Genomic DNA, 20,677 nt, shown 5'->3' with positions numbered 1-20,677 from the left:
TTAAAAATCTAGACTTGTTTTCTTGTATGCAGTTGTTGTTCATTTCGTTATTTATTTTATTAATGGTTTTGGATTCACTTAAGCATGCACAACTGGATGGTAACCGGTATCATCAGCTGTGTAGGTAACCTTGACGGGAGAGCCATCGGGAGCAATGTATTCATATTCACCATGCACAACCCAGTTGTCATGATCCTTAAGTAGTCCTTCCTGGACCAATTTAATATGATTGTCGAGCTCTACATTATATTTGAAATCCTCGACATTTACTTCACTATCCTCACGCAAGACCTTGGCGTCCTCATTAGCACAAGCGACGGCCAAAAGGCAGGCAAAAACAATCTAAAGAAAAAATATTTATTTTTATTTAAAAAAATACTGCATTTTCTTCTTAACTCACCAAGAACTTCATGTTGAGCTGAGTAAAACAGATCTAATGAATTTTAGCCGAAATTCAACAGCTTTTATAGTAGTTCCTTGACATCAGGTAGCGCCGAATAAATCTTCCAGGAACTGGAACTCTTGGCTTTATTAAAAACAAAAGAATCAGCAGTGCATCTATTTTGCATAATACTTTATGAAATAAATATATTTTATTAGCAAAGATAGATCGGTACTTATCTGATCTAATGAATGTATTTTTAAAGCAAGATAATAATAAATTGAAATATAAAGCGAGTTTAACAGATGTTGATAAGAAACAAAACCGGTAAATTAATGGTTTCTTGTTTGCTCTAAAATTTGCATAATTTTTGAATGCATACTCTACTCTGTTAGAACAGGTTTTCGAATTTCAAATTTCGCGCGTAACTACTAACAGTGTTGTAAGATGTAATTATGCCAGTTTTTCTTTTTTATTATTACACGTGCTGATACGCATAGGGAACATTTGTTTTGTTTATTATTAATTTATTTGGCTCTACCATGTCGGATTCAGATAGTGACTACGAAGTGGAGGCATTTGTGAAACCCAAGCGGGTTCGGCGCACTGTCAACGACGATTCTGCCGATCTTCTGGGTAATTTCGATGATGAGAAGCGCCAACAGATTTTCGATGGGACTTATGTAGACAAAGAAGAGGAAAAACAAAGTTCCAGTGACTCCGAGAAAGACGGAAGCGAACCCGATGAAGAAGGAAAGCAAGATAACGAGGAGGGCAAAAAGCAATCCGGATCCGAGCAAGAAGAATCAGAATCGGAGGAGGAATCAGTACCAGAAGGTCATATAACAAAGAATCAATTGGACAGCCTTTTGCGCGGAGCCTCTAAGACCAACAGACATGTCCTCTATGTGACAAATCTAAACTTTGAGACCACAAAAGATGATCTAGAATTGCATTTTTCTCGCGTAGGATCAGTAAGGTCCATACGCATTCCAAAGAAACGTCGCGGCGGCTTTGCCTTTGTGGAGATGAACGATTTGGAAAGTTTCCAGAATGGGTTCCAGTTGCATAATACCGAACTACAAGGACGTAACATAAAAGTCCAAATATCCGAAGCAGGCAAAAAGAAATCGGCCAACAAAAAGAATATAATCAAACAAAAAAATCGAAAGCTCGCCGAGATGCGTAACGAACAGAAGACTTTCACCAAAAGCGGCAAGTTCTATGACAAGGATCTGAAAAAGGAAAAGGCGAAGGAACTGAAAGCCAGGAAAAGATGGCGCAAACCTGCATCTAGACCTAAACCTTAAATAAATTGAGTTTTAAATTAAATTAAAGAAGCATCTTATAATTAGGTCAACAATAGGATACATGTATGTAACTTATTTCCAACGTATGATATAAAAATTGCGTTTTCCCACTCTCAGCAGGGAAATATCATTACGAAGTATGTGAATTCCAGTGGTGATGACTTCGTCTATGTTCTGGACTCGCTTCTGATTCACATAGAATCCACCGGCATTAATAATTCGCACAGCATCGTCTGAAAAAAGGATTTGAAGGAAAATTAATTTGCAATGTTAGTTTTTATTCTAGAAAACTTACTCTCAGTGGGAAAACATTTTGATTTCATGGCTAGTTGGAGTATGGACATGCCGGATTCTTTTAACATATCCACCAAGATGGCTCCTTGAAGAGTCTGTTTGATCTCCGCATAGTTAAGTTCCGCTAAGGCCTCTACATTGCCTTTATATAAGGCATTTGTGACACGTTCCGCCTGCTTTAAACCATTCTCTAAACAAATAAAAATTAAGTAGATAAAAGGAAAACAAGCACAAGAATTAGATAATCTTACCGCCATGGACTAGCAGTGTAACATCTTCTGCCAATAAAGTCTGGGCCTTCCTCTTCTCTGGCTCTTTCTGGTGTTCTCTAATCAGTTGCTCCACCTCGGGCAGGGGTATAAATGTGAAAAGCTTCAATAGCTTCTCGACCTCTGAATCTGGCATGCGCAAAAAAAACTGATAAAGGGCAAATGGCGAAGTCTTCTCCGGATCCAGCCAAACCGCATTTCCTGCAGATTTGCCAAATTTATCGCCCTCCTCATTCGTTACTATAGGCAGTGTTAGGCCATAGACTTCACGTTTGCGTTCCACACGACTGATTAGCTCATGACCAGTCATCAGATTACCCATTTGGTCGGAGCCACCCATTTGAAAGCAGCAATTGTGTTTTTGCAGCAAATGAAGCCAATCGTAGGCTTGGAATATTTGATAAGTAAACTCGGTAAAGCTCATGCCGTCCTCTGATTCCAGACGCGATTGGACAGAAGAGCGCGACAGCATGGATCCCATACGAAAATGCCGACCCATATTAGCTATGAACTCCACAAGATGCAAATTGGCATACCATTCGGCGTTGTTGACTATACTGGGGAGATAGATCCATTAGTTTAATTGTCATTCGCCTACATTATCATGGTCTTACGTAAGAGGAGCTAGTGGGGTTTTGTTTTTCTTATTATCCCAGAGGCAATCTTCATGGTTTTTAAAGACACGAAGCAACTGTTGCTCTATAGCCTTTAGATTCGTCTCGATTACTGATTCGCCTAGCTGATTGCGCTCAGTTTTTCGACCACTTGGATCACCAATTAGGCCAGTGGCTCCACCGACTAATGCAATGGGTTTATGACCGGCTCTTTGGCAGTGAAGTAAGCCCATGATCACGAGGAGATTACCCACATGTAGGCTATCGGCAGTAGGATCAAAGCCGGCATATATGCTTTGCCGGCCACTGGTAAACAAATGCTTAATCCTAGGCCTGCCGGAGGAATAGTTTTCATTCAGCTTGACAGGATTTCAAGAAACTTACGCAGCTGTATCCGGAAAAATACTTTGAAAGAAGCCCCTATCCGTTAGCTCCAGGAGATTTTTGTGTGTGAGATGACGGCGTGGAGATATGTGGGCGACTTGGAGCCGCCGGAACAGGCCTAGACCCAACTTTGGAGGAAGCATTATGCAAAAGTAGGATGCAGAATATTAAACCAAAAACCACTTTTATCAGTGTTGGAAAGTGGTTAAAGGCACAACGATGCAGGCTCGAAAGGTAGCACATTTGCCGTCCCCTGATAAGTTTGTCTTACAAAAACAATTTGAAAAAAAAGTGTGGAATTCCTATGATCTAAATCAATGACCAGAGTTTAGTACTGCATTTTTTTTTAAATCGCCTGTTTGGTTACTATTCGAGTTGATCAACTTTTGAAACTTTTTGATTAACAATTTATGACGTAGTCATTCCATTTCTTGTGTTTTCTTTTGCATGAACGTTTCTGTACCGTTCAGTGTTGTATAACACCATTTGTTATTGTACGCAGCAAATCTGGAGTCCAACTGCTGAACCTGGAAATGGACTTCTCCTGACCACAAAGAGATGTTACTTAAAATACGCCACGCCCTCATTGAGGTGGCCAATGCACCAGGAGCCAAGCAGTCGGCCATTATTATAAACAACGATATAATCATTAGCTCTGGTAGCCTAATCCAAAGCTGTATTGAGCCAACAAGAAAGAAAGACAAAGGAGCGGAAGGTGGTTCAACCTCTGGTATTATATTAAGTCTACAACAATGCGAATTGGTCAATGTACAGGATGAGGCCAACGAGGCATGCAGATATCTTCGCTCCTTGACTTATCTGGTGACCTTTGATCGACAGCGCCCACAACTAAATGTCACTAACCAAAGTTCTCCAACATTAATCCCCGTCAATCAGAGTAAACAAAGACAACATATTTTGACACGTTACTCAGCCCGACCTTTGTATGTGTTTTGCGCTGCAGAAGTGTCTCGAAATTTACACAGAATCCTTCTAAATGCCGATTCCAAAGACGCAAATGCAATTTTACGCTCTAGTTTCATAGTGCTAAGCATGCGCCCCTCCACAGAGTCCACGGAATCGTTTCAACGTTTCTTAGAGCACATTGCCAATTATTTGAGATATTTGCATTCCATACACACGCTGGACGATGTGCTGGTTATGTGTTCGCCCTTTGGTTTGGAGAATTTCTACAAGACCATAAGCATTGGCAAGGTTTCCAACGTTATGGGACGAAGTGCTTGCTTATTTTCATTGTCAAATGCCTTACCCTTGGGCTGCGAAGGATCCGCAGTTTTTAATAGTAAGCTGTAAGTGGGAAGTTAACCAAAGCTGGAAAAGATTTTTAATTTGTTAACCGATTTATTTTACATTTGAAGCCGTTTAATTGGCATAGTGATATGCACGTCATTCCAGAGGCAGCAGGAGAATGTTAATCTCACTTTAGCTGCCAATTTTGGTTATCTATTAAAAAATTTTATGGATCAATTGGGCATACCTATAGCCAGTTTTAATCTACACAGAGATTCCACAAATTTTCCCTGTAAGTGGTGCATATTTTTGTTTATTCTATAAGTTGAACATTATTTGGAAATACGGTTGCAGGGGAACGGACAATTGTAGTGATCCAATCGGGAGGTCAACAGGGCACTGGCACTTTTATTAAAGTCCGTAATAAGCGTTTTATACTCACATGTGGCCATGTTGTGGGCCAGGTACGTCTTATTTACTTGCTTGTTCATCTTATGCTTTATGGCCCTTCCTTGCAGGTAAATTCCCAGGTTAATTGCCGAGCAGCTGCTCGGGAATTCCAAGCGGATGTTATCTGGTCAAATCATGAAGATAATCACCCCTACGATTTGGCACTACTTACGGCTCCCGATGATGTGCCCGAGAGGCATTGTGTACGCTTGGCCAGACAACGTGCCACAGTGGGCCAGACTGTCTATAATGCCGGATTTCCCTATTATCTGAATTTTAATTTTAAATACGATTTCAATCCATCCATATTCCAAGGAAGAATTATAAAATGTGATACGGGCGCTATTATGTCGGATGGCAGTGTTCAGGCAGGACAGAGTGGGGGGACCGATGTTTGATCAAAATGGTTATATGATTGGTGTCTGCGTCTCCAACATTAAAGTGGATGATATGATCTATCCAAATATAAATACAGCCATTCCAATTTGTGATATACGCTTTACTCTACAGGAATTTGCAAAAACTAATGGTATTTCTCCAAAGCATAATTATTATTTATTATAACTTAAAAAATAATATATTTCATGTGGCTTTCTTGGCAGACGTCAAGGTTCTAAACAATCTGGTTGCCAGTCAGGATGTCACTCGCGTTTGGTCTCTGGAGATGCCACCAATACAAAGTAAATTGTGAATAATATAACATAACCAAGAGATATTTTCAAGTTCTATTACATATATGTAAATTTGATACCTTATTAATAAAAAAAAAAACACCATTTATGTTAATGCTGATCCAAACAATCATTTACATGGCTCTGTAATACGCTGAGAGCAGTGAAAGATTTGGAGCAAATGGGACAACGTAAGCTGTACGAGGATGTTTGCGCAGCTGCTCCTGTCGGATCTAAAACCTAATAAAGTACAAGTAATCATTAGTCGGGTAAAATTGCTTGCAAATTGCAAATCAAAAGCGTAGGCCTACTCTTACGGGTCGCTGATTATCTCGAAGGCTATTTCTACTTGACGATCCCGATGAAGTCGACGGCGACGACGACGACGCCGATGATAAGCCAACGGGTGGGCTATTATTTTTATGCATTTGAGCCATATCCTCGATAAGCTTCTGATTGCGTCGCTGTAGATCACGCAAGTCCATCAAATACTGTTCCTTCTCGCCGGCATTTTTCTCACGATCTGCTCGCTCCATTTCAAAATCTCGGCGATAAATATCATTTTGGGTTTGCAAATGGACAATCTGTTCTTGTTGCTGGGCATCATTTATTTTTAGCTCTTGTATGTCTCGTTGCATTTTAACAACTAACTCCTCTGCACAGGTCAGGTTCACTTTCAGGCAATTAATTTCATCAATATAGACTTTTTTCTACAAAAATGCATAAAATCAATTAATATTTGTGTAAATTTTCAAATTTCCCGAATATCAAATTATTTACCATATCCAAAGTTTCTATATTTTCAGCCATTAATTTGGACATTTCGCGTTCAAGTTCCTTTATTTTTAGCGCCTGTTTATTGGATTCGTCAGAAGATGAGTTTTCTTGAATTTTCTTCGCATCCGATTTCTCTTCGATCTTTATTTCCTCCACAAAGTCATACGATGGCTAAATGAATCAATAAAAAGTATATATACATATATAATGAGTGTCTGATCAGGGGAATTCACACCAAACTTTCTCGAATTTTCGATGAATAACAATTATGCATTTTTTTATAGTTTTGCTATTAACAAATATTTTCCTACCATATGATGTTGCTGTAGCTTTTCAATTTCTACACGCATATTTTGAATCAAGGATATTTTTTCCGACAAAGTTTGTCTAAGCTCCTGGGTTTCTTTTTGTGTGATTTCCTCTATCGACTGTACCGCCGTACGTGTTGATGCGACCTCATCTTTCAATTGTTGATTCTCTTTACGTAATTGTGCTATTTGCTCATTGAGGGATTGTGCCTGTTCCTGGTAACGTAATTCTCGAGCCGCTGCTTCCTTATACCTTTCTTGAGAGATTTTATAATAATTTTCCATGGTGCTATTGACTTTAAGCAAAGTCTCTAAATGCGAGAAGAAAAACACTTGTTAATATCCAAAATCTATTCTTATTTGGTTGGTCATTCCTACTTTTTAGGGCATCATGTTCGGTAATTAAGTTTTGCAACTTCACCACATCCTCGGCACAAGCCTCCATTGAAGTCAAGCTGGGAAACTGTGAGTAAACGCTAGTCTACAAGTAAAGAGAAAACGTTAATACTTTGAGAGATTATTATACACGAATTGAGACTTACCTTTAAGACAGAAGAATTTATTTCGCCCAAAATAAAACTGGTAGCCAGAGATTTGGGTGCACTGCCAGTCCCATTAGTTTCTTTCGTTTGCACATTCTTGTCTAGAGAAGTTTGCAAACTGTTTTCATTGCTTTTGGGTTGAATGGAGCTTATACTCAGTTGAGTCAAGCTTGCCGGTTCCACTCTGGGTGCTACTTTACATTCTTCGCCACTCTCGGTAATCTCTTTATCATTATGTAAAGCACCAATTCCATCCGCGCACAGAGAAGGAAGCGGCGAACTACCCAATATAACGAACGATTCCTCTTCAGACATGGCGCCTGCACTCGAAGGCGAACGCTGTTCAACTGAAATGATTATATGAGTTGAAATTCTGTATCAATGTTTTGCCGACAGTTTTTACAGGGAAAGCCCCGATTTCAATATTTTTAACACTCATCTGTTTACCTGTTGTTGGCCAGAGGGTAGTTGGCCTAGGGGTGGGTACAGTTCAGTCAACGTGAAAATGAAAACAAATTGACTAATATTTCGACCTAAATATTATATATGTATGTACATACATACATATATGCTTATACATAGATAAAAGTTTATAGTAATTCCAAAAATATGAGCAAAGCACCAGCTGCGTTTATTGTGTGGTGATTCATTACGGGTGATTTTTTTGTTGAACTCTTTTTGCAGAAAGGCAAGAAAATATTGAAATAATTACCCTTATCCTTATCTGATGATATTGTGTTATCTACTATTGTTGTTCTGTAATGCGGTGTATGCGTTTCTAAATTTGGTACTTTTCCAGATCAGGGAATGTTTTGCGTTTTACTGGCTAGAGCAGACAGTTTAGCCGTTTTTTTCTAACTTTTTCCGGTCACAGATTTGGCAACCCTGTAACTGTCCTAAGGGTGCGAGTAAAAATCCTAAGGGTGCGAGTAATAGTCCTAAGGGTGATAGTAAGCGGCTAATTCGAAAACAAATGAAATGTTTCGAAATATTTTTTTTTTTTCATGGAACACATTTGAAACCTGCCTTCTTTATTTTTGAATTGACCTTTTTTTTTAATTTTGAGTGGAAAAAGCCCAGAAAGTGTAATTAAGTGGCGTTTTGTTAAAGAGGCTTGATTTATGAGGCAGACTTACCAGTTACATTCTATATTGTAATTGCAAAGAATTTTACTTATTTGTTTTGTTTATTATTCGAAATTTCAATTCTAATTGTGATTGGCTTTAAAACATTTTTTTTGGTTTGCTTTTGTTTTGAACCGGATTTCCATTGTTCAAGATTTTCAACCTGATGTGGGTTAATAAGACTTTCGCGTGTTCGCGCCCGAGACACAAGGAACAACTGACACAGCTGGAACTGGCTTTATAAAGATGTGACTTTCATTATGCATATACTTAATATTATTGTTATTAACAAAACCAATATGGACCGAACCGGTTTTGTCATCTTTTGTGCAAGTGCAGAAACATTTTTGTTGATGTTAATAAACATAATGTCGGAATTTTTTATTCAAGAATCTCTCCTTTTCTCTGTCATCGTCTGTTGTCTCTTAGGTCTAGTGCACACACAAATAAATTAAATTTATACTTAAGAAAACTTATAAAACAAACACATAATTTGCCATTTGCTTTGAAAAAAAAAGATTAATGTTCTCATTCATTCTAACACTCATATCACATACAGAAATCTCTCACGCATTTAAACATAAGACTTAGGCTTAAGATCTAAATGAAACTAAAGCTATAAAATTTACGCCTGTGGGCCATAGTAATAGCCCTGGGATACGGGCATCATCGGCATGGATGTCTGACGAAATTGACGACGTTGAACCTGGTAGGGGGGCTGCAGATCCCTCTGCAAGACGGTGGCAAAGTGCTGCTGCTTCAAGGCACTAATTGTGGCTATTTTGCGATGACGATTGGGACGACCCACAGCGGCTGCTGTGCCCAGACGGAAGATGTCCAGATCATCATCACGTGGCAAGGGGCGATTCTTGTCCTCCTCAACGGGTGAGCCATCTGGACGCACACGTATCACCAGTGGGCCAGTCAAAAAGGTTTTTGGCGGTTCACCTGTAAGGGCAGCCGCTTGGGGTAGTTCACTGCTGCTCATGGAGGATGTTGCTGGTGGTTTACTGTCTGGCTGAGCTCCATAACCATATGCCATGTCCATATCCATGGCATATTGGAATTTCTGCTCATTGCCAGTGCTGGCAAAGAGAGGATTCTGGGCTGGCTGCTCTTGCTTCTGGCTGAGAATGATCAACGAAGAGGCTGGCGGAGTGGGCAATGGTTTCCGTGTGGTTATCAATGTGGCACTCGGATGCTCTTGCATTATTGAAGACCAGACTGGCGGAAGAGATAAGAAGAAGTTAGTATGTGAGCGTGTGTGTGTGTGTGTGCGTTATCACGTATTAACATAAAAAATTTGGGTTAAAAGTTCATCACGTCTTACGGAAGTTACGAGACTTTCGATTCCCATGGAAGGCGGAGACAAAAGATAGTCTATCTGACTATCTTTGTGAGCATTTGCGTCATCAATCATGTTTACTTACTCAGCTCATTGGCATCGCGTTGATAGGGATCCAGTGACTCTAGCTGCGCATCGGAGAATGTCTGCAATTTCTCATAGCCATATCCCAGGAGATTATGTTTGCATTGATTCACTGGCACGGGGGCTCCGCCCACAGCTCCGGCCGTTGACTTGCAGTGCACGCTAACCAGTTGGGCAAATGTGGAATACAGGTAAGACATCTGCAATGCACATAAACAACAACAACAACAACAACAATAAGAAGAAGAAGAAGAAAAAAGAAGATGATCATGATGTTGATGTTGATGTGGAGCAGGTGAAGATTAGGTAATCACATACGATGCGTGTGTGCAGCAAATGAAATGTATTTCGAAAAGGTCTCTTCCATTGCTCTAGTTTTAGTTTTTGCTATGAAGATTTTACGGTTCAGTGGCCAAATCAGAGTTAGATCCCCACAAAACCCCTCCCCCCCATCCACCACCTCAACCTACACATTGGTCTATTCTTTTAACTTAGCCAAGCGAAAAGCTGTTTAGAATAATTTAACCCGAGACACAGAGTGAGAGAGATTGAGCATGGCACCAGATGACACATCTTCTTAGAGTGCTTTGGGGCTGACGTCAGTTTTAAGTGCTAAACGAATAAAAAACCCCAAAAAAGTAAATAGAAAGAAATCCGGGCAATTCCTCAGCTTAACAATGAAAGTGATCAAATTAGAATCGAAGGTCCTAAAGTCTTTTTTGAAAAAATGGTTTTGGGTGTCTTCCACCTCTGCCACCTTGATCTGCTTCCAAAAAGCGCAATCAAAGAAAAAACAAAAATAACAAAAAAAAAAAAAAAAGAGTTTCATTTGCATTCGGATTTTACAATTTTACGCTGTTTGCATAATGATATGCGGTGGGTGAACAGCAGCTTGAGGGGGATTCGGTGTAAGGGACAGGTTTAAAGGGGGGTTGGCTCATTTTACAAATTACCGTTAACGTTAACCCCACAACACAACAACCTGTTGTCGGTCCGTTAGCTTATGTATATATGTATTGACCACAAAACGTGCGCAAAATGCAAAATAATAAAATGCAATTGATACCTTTTGTTATGTCTCTTAAGTCATACCCTCTACTAAAAGAGTTGCAACTGATGGGGTATATTCGAATAGAGAAATTATCTCCATATAGACTAGGAATCTGAGTATTAGACATCTCTCTTGGAAGATCTACAACCTTGACATATAAGAAAGTGATCTCTAAAAAGAGTTTCTATTCAATTGAATAGATCAACCTTTAAACTAACTAATTATTAAGCTGCTTTAAGTAATAAGTCAGTAGTCCCCTCTTGGGAGATCTGTCTTAAAGAGGAGACGACATCGAACAGATTCTATATAGATCTTTATTAAGTATTGTTTAAACTGTTTTATAATTGGTTTTTAGAAATAAAAGAAAACTGCAATTAAACTCAGTGGTTAAGAAATCTTAAAAGTAATTCAAAAGTATTACCAAAATATTATACCAAATTATAAATACTGAACTTATATTCATATAGACATATGTAGGTTTTCGAGGAACCCAAAATTTTTTGAAATTTAAGTAAATTTTGCATTTATTTTCATGGATATTTTTTCTAACTTTAGAAGAAAAAAGTTTATCCAAACAAAAAATCATTTACATGAATTAAAAATATATGGAAAACTTGATAAAATGTTATCAAATTTCTTTTTTACTTTTCATTTAAAAAAAATTACTCAATTAAAGGATTAAATACTTATTTTCTTTTTGTTTGTTTTATTTACTTTTAATATATGTAAATAAATTACTCACTTTGGGAGGCTAACAAAAAATTTATATTACTCTTTATATTTTATTCCTTATCTGATTTAAATAACTCTTTCAACATTTTTACGATCCAGTCCCTGACACAATTAAATAATTAGCGAGAACTCACGAAAAAAATCAAAACATGAGACACTGAGACATGCAAATAATTTATGGCATATGAAAAATTGCAAAATTAAAATAAAAAAAAAAAAAAAACGTAATAATAATAAAGTAACTAATGTAAATAATAATTCCAAGCGGGTGTTGTCAAAGTCATGTGGATTTACACTGTGCAAAAAAGGGAGTTAATAAATATCTACTGAGTTCTCAAGGGTTAAAAATGATTAAAAACTAAACCTGAGTTTAATAGAATATAGCCTCCTTAAACTTGGGTTTAGTTTACAATTATATATGTATAACTGTATAGAACTAGAATATAGCCTCTTTAATGCATTCGAATTTTGTCATCAAAACTTAATTTAAAATCTAATATAAATCTTTTTCTAAAAGTTTTTCTTAACAATATTTGGATTATTCCTAAGAAAACTTAACCTCTTAACTTAATCTAAATTCTCATATAATATGCAAATCTTTTTTCAAAGTTTTTCTTAACAGTTTTTGTATTAGTCCTAATAAAACTTAACCTCAAAACTTTTTCTAAATGTTTTTCCTCATAATTTTTTTTATCATTCCTAATAAGTTGGTATTGATATCTTTTCATATTCATTCTAATAATCTAAAAGGGTTTAAAAATAATTATATATTTTTTTAATATAATCTTTAATGATAATTTTTTTAACTTTTCGTTAAGGTATTTTATGTTTTCAATTAAAAAATCCTTATCATTTCAGAATTCTTTCTTTTTAGGCTCATGAATAAGAAAAGTTTTTCTTCAAAACCAATCAGAGGTATAACAAAAACTTGAGGAAGTTATGATTAATATATTTAGAATTAAGAACATGATAAATTAACTCTTATAAAGTCAATCGAAAGATCCCACTTTATGCTCTTCAGAACTTGTTTTTCCATTATGGAAATAGAATTTGTCTTATTGCTCAGTGTACCGAGTACCTGATATAAGTTTATGTAGATTTTGAACATTGGGATCTCACAGGTAGTTAGTTATTTATTAGCCAGGCCTTTGGGGCGGAGGGGGGACCTCCAGCATCAGCATTGTTCAATGATAAATCTGACATAAATGGCAGGTAATGTATAAAATATAAATTTATTTATAAACTGAAAAACTAGATTTCTCCTTCTCAATAGCTGGCGAAGCTTGCCTTCATTTATTTATGTTTTGCTGAGAAAATATTCAATTAACATCGATTCAGAGAAGTAGAGAATCAAATGGAATGCCCCCATAAAACTGTCTGGGCACCTCATCTATGTAGATGGGCTTCCCGATCCACCTAAAATGATTGGGCGGTACATGAAAGATGCGATATGGTCAGAGGTTCAATAACCTGTTGATATGCTCTGGGGTTACATTATGAAACATAAAAATTGCTAACAAAAGAAATCAAGGCAAAGGCAAAAACATTTCATAACTACTACGGAGAGTAAAAAAAAAAAAAAAAATGCCGGGACCTGAACAAGCATAATACAGATAATAATAATGACGACGATCCGCAGATCCCGTTGTTGATCATGATGACGAAGCTGAGGGCCTCTTTTTTTTTATTTTGTTTTTGTCTTTTAATTTTAACATTTTTTGTTTTTTACGTAAATTTATTTATTGAAGTTCGAACCGCAAACCGGCTAAACATGTTGCCACACAAAAACCAAAAAACATAAAGGCAACCCAAAAAACTTATATATATATATATATATATAAATATCTTATACATTAAATTCAATATCGAAAGCGCTAGAGAGAAACGGCAGCAACATTGCTAATAACAGGAAAGTAAAGTGTCTAAAAATAAACAAATACTTATAAATATGTATGTACATAAGTACATTCTAATTAACAATTTAAATGAATTGCAATTTTTAATTGTCTAAGTAAAGAGCTTCCCGCATGGAAGTAACCAAAAGGGGGGGCAAAAGTAATTAAGTGAAAATTTCCAAAAGAATAAAATCTTAAAATATAATTCTAGGAATTTCTTCTGGCACAAGTCATTTACATAATTGATTAATATTTGTTAACTTCTTCTACTTCTAAAGGTGATGTGTGTGGTAATTAAATATATTTAAAGTAGTTAATATAACAATTTAGGGTCTTATGTTAGTAATGAAGATCTTAGAAAATATTGAACTATTTTATGTGTAATAATCCACAACAAGAATTTATCAAAAACATAATCGTAACTAATTACTAGCTCTAAAGATAGTCCCATTAATAGTTACTATTAGTAGTTACTAATGGGACTAGCTTTAAAACTAGTAATTAATTACGATTAAGTAGTCTAACTAGTAGTCTTAAGTTCCTGTTAAATAATATTTAGTTTGACTTGACTTGAAATCAATAAATCTTATGAATATAAAATATAACATTTTAAAATATAGACAGAATACGAATATTCAAATAATAAACCAAATAAATAATTCTTAAAATTGGAAATTAAAAAGAAGTTGAAAGATTAAAGATTAAAGAAGTGCAATTCGAAACATTTGTTGATAAAAACCGATCAAGAAATTTAAGAAAATTACCCAAAAGAAACTCTAAATTTCACACCTTGAAAATGTTTTGAAAAATGATAGAACTTTCTTACAATTTTATATAGTTTTATACAAGTTTCCAAATATAATAGAGGCCAACATAAATTTCAGATAAATTTCCTCTTCAATAATTACATTAAGAACATATGGCAACAAACATCAGATCCATATAAGCCAGTTAAGGCACCGACAAATCAGAATCAGTAACTCTCAAATAAAAATGGAATCTGGTGTCAGATGTGCGGACACACTATCCTCACCACCGGTTCCACATATACTCACAGAATGTTCAAATGAGAAAAAAGTACCTTTCCTGCATTTCGCTTAGTTCTAATAACTGAAACATCCTATACATAAACAAATTTATGCAGGAAATAGACTTTTATCATCTGATATACCCCCAAAAGGTAAAAACATATCTATACTACATAAATTACTATACTAAACTCACCTAACCCAAATACCCATTAAAAAAGAAAATTCTTCGACAATCCACACCATGCAGCGGATACATGTTTCAATACTGTGACTTTGAGTGGCCAAAATTGTAAAGGAATGGCTCGAAAATCAAAGTTTTCTGAAGATGCACAGCCCAGATCTAAATCCGATCGAAAATCAGGGCGCTACGATAATCTGCCCTTGGAGTCGAGTCCAAGCGGAATGGAGCACTCTATCGCACGGATTGATAGAAAAATTGGGGGAGCGTATGCCCAGGAGCAATAATAGCGTGATTAACGGCAAAGGCCTTTGGACTAGTATTAAAAAAATTCATTAATCTAAGTATAAGTTTTGTTATACGAGCTAAAGTGATTAAATGCTCATTTTTCAGTTTTTTCTGGATTATTTAAGCTAAAGAGGGAATATCACAAAAAAGTTTTTGTTTTTCGTTTTATATATTATTAATGGATTTTTGTTAAAAATTTGGATGCGATTAAGGTATTTTTCTGGGTTTTAGAGCCACTCAAAGTCACAGTATTGAAACATGTATCCGCAAGTGCTCGTCACTGTCTATTAATAAGTATACTAAACCATAAAATAGAATAGTTTAGCTATAGCTAATCGTATTATCGATTCAATCGTAGTATAATAATAATAATATATATAGTTAAGATCCGTTCTTTATCTAAGATTCTTCTGGCTTATTAGAAATTTCTCTTTAGAGACAATTAGTCCCTTCTCAAAAAAAGTCTCTAACTAAACCCGCTTATGGTTTTTTTTTTCAGAATTTGGCATTTAATTTTGCGTTGCCTTTTTTTTTTTTTTTTTTGTCCAGATTCTGAGTTAGAAATTAATTTCTCATTTGTGTTTTGTTGATGTGGGTGCCGGATATAGAGTCTCTCCAGTTGGAGATTGTATTACAATTCCATTTTTGTTGTTACTTGTTTTTTTATTGTAGAATTTTATTCAGTAAGTAATAGAATGGGTACAAAAACAACAACAAAACAATAAACAGCGGGAAGCTATACAAAAATTTTTAAGGCGCAGTTCGCGTGCGGGTAGCAAAAATTCAAAAACACAAAAAACAAAACAAAAAATTGATGCGCTCTATCAAAAAGCTATATATGTTTGTATATATATATAAGTCTAATGACTTGGCAAATTGAATGAGTTTGCCATATCATATATTAATAAACATTTTAGACATTAATTAATAAGAAACATTATTGTTGTTGTAGTTGTATTTAGCTGGAGTTCATTAACTGCCTTGCGGACCGAAAAAATGGCCTGGAGCCCGAGCTGACTTTGTGTAATTGTCACGCTTTGTTGCACAATATTGTAATGTTTTTTTGTTGTTGTTTTATGTTTAAAAGTGAAAAGTTTTTCTTTTTTTTTTTTTGAAAGAGAGGGATGTTGTTGGTTGGGGAGTGTTTTGGGGTGGAGGGGGAAGGGGGAAGGGGATTGAGCAATTTACAGGTATGGCAAATGTGAATTGAAACTGTTGTTTTTCATAAATGTACAAAAATGTTAATGTTAATCTCTTTGGTTAAGCTCTAATGGGTTTGTTGTCATCCATATACTCTTAGTTAGAGTGGGTATATTCGTTTGGCTTGAAAGTTGATGGTAGATAAAGAAACGTCTATTTGCCCAGACAGCAATCTAATGGAATCATTTTACTTGTTTTGCTCTTTGAAACTGCTAGAAAATCTCTCATCTCACACATCTTAAAGGGAATTCCCCGAAACTGCAAACAATTGTAATCTTTTTTGATATAATAAACTTCGTTAGTCCCTTAAAAAGGGTAATCATGTGAGTATTTATGATTTCACATAGCAAATCGATAGATTTAACAAAGAATTTTGTGAGTTCCCCCTTAAATATCGAGGTCTCACTGTACAGACTGGGGGTCTGCGAAGATCTTTAAATAGATTTTTGGAAATTTATTAAATAGTTTAATCTAACATAAGCTTCTCAACTAAATTGTGGCTAACTCCATCTTCTAAGTGGTTTAATCAATTGGAATACTAAGTGATAATTACATTATCTAATGAAAAATGCAGTTAAATATAGTAGTTTATATAAATATCTAAAGACATAGCCTGGTAAGTGCATTAAATTTCATCCATAGTTTAAGATTCAATTTAGTTTCAGATAGAAACTCTTTATAATTCATAAAAAGATGACATTAAATGTTACTTTCTTTTGGGGAATTTAATTGAAAATGCATTGTAAATCATTAGTTTAAAAAATAATCATCCCTTTTTATAAGATCATGGATAATCTACACACTTAATGGCATTATTTAATCACTAAAACTTTATTTCAAAGAGTATATAACAAAAAAATTCATTCATAAATAACTAAAATAGAAAAAATTTCAAAGGCTTAAGTTGTATATTTACTTAAATTAAATATGAACCAAACTGATTAATAATTCGGGATTTTAGAAAGAAATGAAATCTATTTTCAAATTTTGAAACACATAAAATTTTAAAAATTTTTTAATTTAAACTAAATTTAATCAAAGTTAAATGTTCATATAAAATTTCAATCAAAATTTAAAATTATACACAAACAAAAAGATTAAAAAATTTTGTACCTGAACTAAATTTAAGCAAAGTTAAGTGGTCATAAAAATATACTTATAATTAATTAACCATTAATATGCAAAATAATATAATTTAAGTTAATAAATTCAATTTTTATTTTATATTTGAAAAGCATTTTACTTTGAAATGAATTGATTTTTAAAGTACTAAACCAGATTTTAAACAGTGTCTGAACTTAATAAATTTTAAATGCATAAGTAGAGTTAGATTTAAAGATTAAGGATAAAGAGCCAATAAAGAGTGAATATACTAACTAATAAACCTAAGTATTAAGCAGTTATCAATTGCCTGGATTAATTGCTTAGATTTGCCATTTGTTTTGTGAGTAATTGTTCAAATAATTAATTAGTAGTTACTGCATGGCTAAAGATAGTCTGACTCAACTTCAATTCACTAAAGTTGTATAATTTAAATATTGTTTTCTATTTATAGTTACGTTTTCTTTGTTTAATACTTTCTCTGGCATCTCTGAAGCTTCTGATCATGTTGGTCAATTTGCTGATATTTTGCCTTAACTATATACAAGTTTTAAGGTCTATTATATATACATTTATAGATATATATATATATTCATGTCAAGGATGACTAAACTAAACGCTGGGCCAGACGTTCTTCAATAACTTAACTATATGAAAAGTGGCTTCAAGTATTTATTGTCTTTATTGTCTTGCACCTTTTTTTATATTTTTTTCTTTTTTGGATGTAAAGGGGGCCAAAAACAGCTGCTGAACCGCTTCTGTTGGCGGTACAGTTATGCAAATTAGTTTAAAATACCGCTCAGTGACTTTGAAGATGCCAAAAACCAAACCAAAAACCGATCGAATCGTATCTTGTTATCCATTCATATTCAATATCAATTTGTTGTTGTTTAAGTTTATTTTTTCTTTTTGTTTTTTTGTGTGTGGAAACACAGATGACATCCGAACATCGCGACATAACACAAAACACACGCGCTGATTGTTAAAAACAAAAGAAAGACTTAAAAAAAAAAGCCGTTAAATATGCATTATAAATATTAAATTGAAGTTCGTTTTTATTTTTTCTCTTTTTTTTTGGTTGTTATCATAATATCAATAACGAAATATCTTTATGTATATCATCTACAAGTTATTCAAGTGCAAAATATTGTGCTAGTTTTAGACAGATGGCCAATGCCAAGGACACTTCAAAGTCATAATTGGAGCATACCGGGCGTATACTTAATGCAGTGTTCATTGCAATCGATTGGAATGAAGCAAAAATTGTTCAATTTATTAAACTTAGATCAGTGCAATGAGGTTAATTGCTTTGTTTTTAATTTCTCATTTGATTTTGTAAATTGATTCAACAAATTTGTTAAATTTGTTATTCTCATAAATATACATCTAGAAGGTATTTAGATATACAGTTTTCTCTTTCTTTTTGACCAAAAAAACAAAAATTCCCCGAACAGATGGAACATCTTCTTCCATGCTTGTTAGTTTTGCTTCCAAGAAGAGAGTTTTGTTACTTTTCTTTGAAAATTAAAGCAACTTAATAAAATCTTGAGCCAAAATATTCTCTAGCAGTTTTAACTAATTGTTTATTTTAGTAAATTTTTGCAGATTTTCTTTATTAACATCTTCAATGTTATAGGCCATTGATCAAAATACTAACTTAATGAACTTTTTGGACATTTTATCTTTCAATTCAGCCTATTTCATGTGAAAATATAGGGAATGGCTTAAACTGTTCTTCGATTATATAATATTTCAAATAACAATTAGTTTATTGAAATTTCTACTAAAACAACTGTGAGAACACGTAGTCTAATGAAAATTCTTACCAGTTGAGAAGTTATAGAAAATTATGACACAAAAAAAGCGATTTATGACCACAAAAGTTACATATTCCATCCACCTGGATCTTCCACTGCTCTCAAGTCTATTTTGAGGGAAATATGATATGAAGTCTGCAAATTCTTTACAAATGCAATGAATACAAAGTTTTTTTATTAGAAAATATTGTAATATCGAGTGTTTGGAACCAATTAACCATTATTTAATTGATGATTCTTAACATCAGCAATAGTAGCATCCTGAGACATTTTCAGAACTTCAATTTGTTCTAAGCCACGGAAAAAGAGCTGCATGTTTTTTTTGATACTCTTCTATCTATCTTTAGTTTGTTGCTATACACTTTTTTAAAACGAATGAATCTTTAAACATTTTGTATGAAATTTTTCTTATCTAGAATCTGTTTATGATGATTCTTAACATCAGCAATAGTAGCATCCTGAGACATTTTCAGAACTTCAATTTGTTCTAAGCCACGGAAAAAGAGCTGCATGTTTTTTTGATACTCTTCTATCTACCTTTAGTTTGTTGCTATACACTTTTTTAAAACGAATGAATCTTAAACATTTTGTATGAAATTTTTCTTATCTAGAATCTGTTTATCATTTAATATATCGTATATTAATATATATATATTAAACAAATGGAACAAATTGATATTTCTTTAACTATAAAAGTGAAATTTCCCCAGTCGCAACTCTTTTAGTGAGAAAAACCCAATGATTTCTAACAAAACTTTCCAAAAAACATAGTTTACTTAAATCCGCTAAGTTTCTTGACCTAAACCAAAGACTTATCTTTGCTTATCAGTTGCAAAAAAAATTTACCAATATTTTGCCTTTTGTTGAGTTCATTTCCTTAATATCGTTTTGCTTACCTTTTCGTTGCGTGTTAAAAACTCCCAAATGGGTATGGCCGATGACGAGCTCATTTGCATGGCGAATGCCCCGATCAGGCAGCTGGCCAAGATTACTTTCGCCGCAGTCGTCATTTTGTTTGAATTGAAACTTGAAGTGCGCCAAGAGATTTTATTGTGAACCGCGTGATCCGCTTAGCCCTGGGTCAATTGTAAACCGTCGGATTGTGTAAGATTTTTGGACTTTCTTTTCTTTTTGTTGTTAAATGAGTTAATTAAACTGCGTTTTGGTGGCCCATTTGAAGCCAAAATTAACACAAGAAAAACTTTCTATTGTTCGAACTGTGGTCTTTGTTTTTTCTATTTTTGCACTTAATTGAATTAACAGAAAACAACTAGCGTGGCTAATTTGAAATATATATGTATGTATGTTTTTTCTTGTGTGCTTTTGTTTATTAAATGTTTGTTTTTTTTTGGTGTTAAAACGCAAAAAGCTTGTTTCACGCCCACAGCGATGATGGCAGGAGGATCGGGTGGGTTCGAGAGGTGGCGGGGGTTTCAAGCGGGGATCACGTACACGTTGAGTAAAAATTCCTTAACACACACATATACACAGCATCTACACACATACACAACCGGCAATGACGGTGTCTGCGACTCTTCTTCAAACGAACTTCGCCCGGGCACTCGTATTTAAGCTCTGA

At 34.7% G+C, this 20,677-nt stretch overlaps 6 protein-coding genes across 7 annotated transcripts; 2 read left to right on the top strand and 4 right to left on the bottom strand.

The window, feature by feature from the left end:
• Positions 1-37: 37 nt before the first annotated feature.
• Positions 38-412, bottom strand: Lcp9 (Larval cuticle protein 9). The gene is made up of 2 exons (XM_068291395.1): positions 401-412; positions 38-342 (listed from the first exon to the last, which is right to left on the bottom strand). Exons 1-2 carry the CDS (start codon positions 410-412, stop codon positions 79-81), a joined length of 276 nt encoding a protein of 91 aa, XP_068147496.1. The 3' UTR covers positions 38-78.
• A 432-nt stretch (positions 413-844) lies between these two features.
• On the bottom strand, positions 845-3,441 carry TyrRS-m (Tyrosine--tRNA ligase, mitochondrial). 2 transcript variants are annotated; one of them, XM_068288987.1, is made up of 5 exons: positions 3,254-3,441; positions 2,870-3,202; positions 2,238-2,812; positions 1,988-2,176; positions 845-1,925 (listed from the first exon to the last, which is right to left on the bottom strand). In XM_068288987.1, the coding sequence occupies exons 1-5, from the start codon at positions 3,394-3,396 to the stop codon at positions 1,765-1,767; spliced, it is 1,401 nt and encodes a 466-aa protein (XP_068145088.1). In that variant the 5' UTR covers positions 3,397-3,441; the 3' UTR covers positions 845-1,764. The 2 variants fall into 2 exon arrangements, with proteins under 2 accessions (XP_068145088.1, XP_068145089.1); XM_068288988.1 differs by lacking the exon at positions 3,254-3,441 and having other exon boundaries at positions 2,238-2,807; positions 2,870-3,008.
• On the top strand, positions 851-1,745 carry LOC137576104 (uncharacterized). The gene has a single exon (XM_068288989.1). The coding sequence runs from the start codon at positions 925-927 to the stop codon at positions 1,690-1,692; it is 768 nt and encodes a 255-aa protein (XP_068145090.1). The 5' UTR covers positions 851-924; the 3' UTR covers positions 1,693-1,745.
• A 284-nt stretch (positions 3,442-3,725) lies between the features above and the next one.
• Positions 3,726-5,740, top strand: LOC137577166 (uncharacterized). Its single transcript, XM_068290562.1, is given in 6 exon segments — positions 3,726-4,563; positions 4,633-4,796; positions 4,859-4,968; positions 5,023-5,334; positions 5,336-5,483; positions 5,557-5,740. Coding segments are annotated over 6 exon segments (1,575 nt in total). The 5' UTR covers positions 3,726-3,811; the 3' UTR covers positions 5,646-5,740.
• key (NF-kappa-B essential modulator kenny) lies at positions 5,487-7,725 on the bottom strand. Its single transcript, XM_068290563.1, has 7 exons — positions 7,700-7,725; positions 7,253-7,599; positions 7,089-7,191; positions 6,714-7,021; positions 6,406-6,573; positions 5,937-6,335; positions 5,487-5,865 (listed from the first exon to the last, which is right to left on the bottom strand). The coding sequence occupies exons 2-7, from the start codon at positions 7,565-7,567 to the stop codon at positions 5,737-5,739; spliced, it is 1,422 nt and encodes a 473-aa protein (XP_068146664.1). The 5' UTR covers positions 7,568-7,599; positions 7,700-7,725; the 3' UTR covers positions 5,487-5,736.
• Positions 7,726-8,720: 995 nt separating this feature from the next.
• Reg-5 (Rhythmically expressed gene 5) lies at positions 8,721-20,646 on the bottom strand. The gene is made up of 3 exons (XM_068289537.1): positions 19,995-20,646; positions 9,807-10,005; positions 8,721-9,600 (listed from the first exon to the last, which is right to left on the bottom strand). The coding sequence occupies exons 1-3, from the start codon at positions 20,106-20,108 to the stop codon at positions 9,002-9,004; spliced, it is 912 nt and encodes a 303-aa protein (XP_068145638.1). The 5' UTR covers positions 20,109-20,646; the 3' UTR covers positions 8,721-9,001.
• Positions 20,647-20,677: the final 31 nt, after the last annotated feature.

This window comes from Drosophila tropicalis, unplaced genomic scaffold (assembly GCF_018151085.1).
Source record: "Drosophila tropicalis isolate 14030-0801.00 unplaced genomic scaffold, ASM1815108v1 contig_593, whole genome shotgun sequence".
Lineage (NCBI taxonomy): Eukaryota > Metazoa > Arthropoda > Insecta > Diptera > Drosophilidae > Drosophila > Drosophila tropicalis.
Note: the sequence above shows the minus strand (reverse complement) of the source record. Positions and strands in the feature narration are given on the sequence as shown.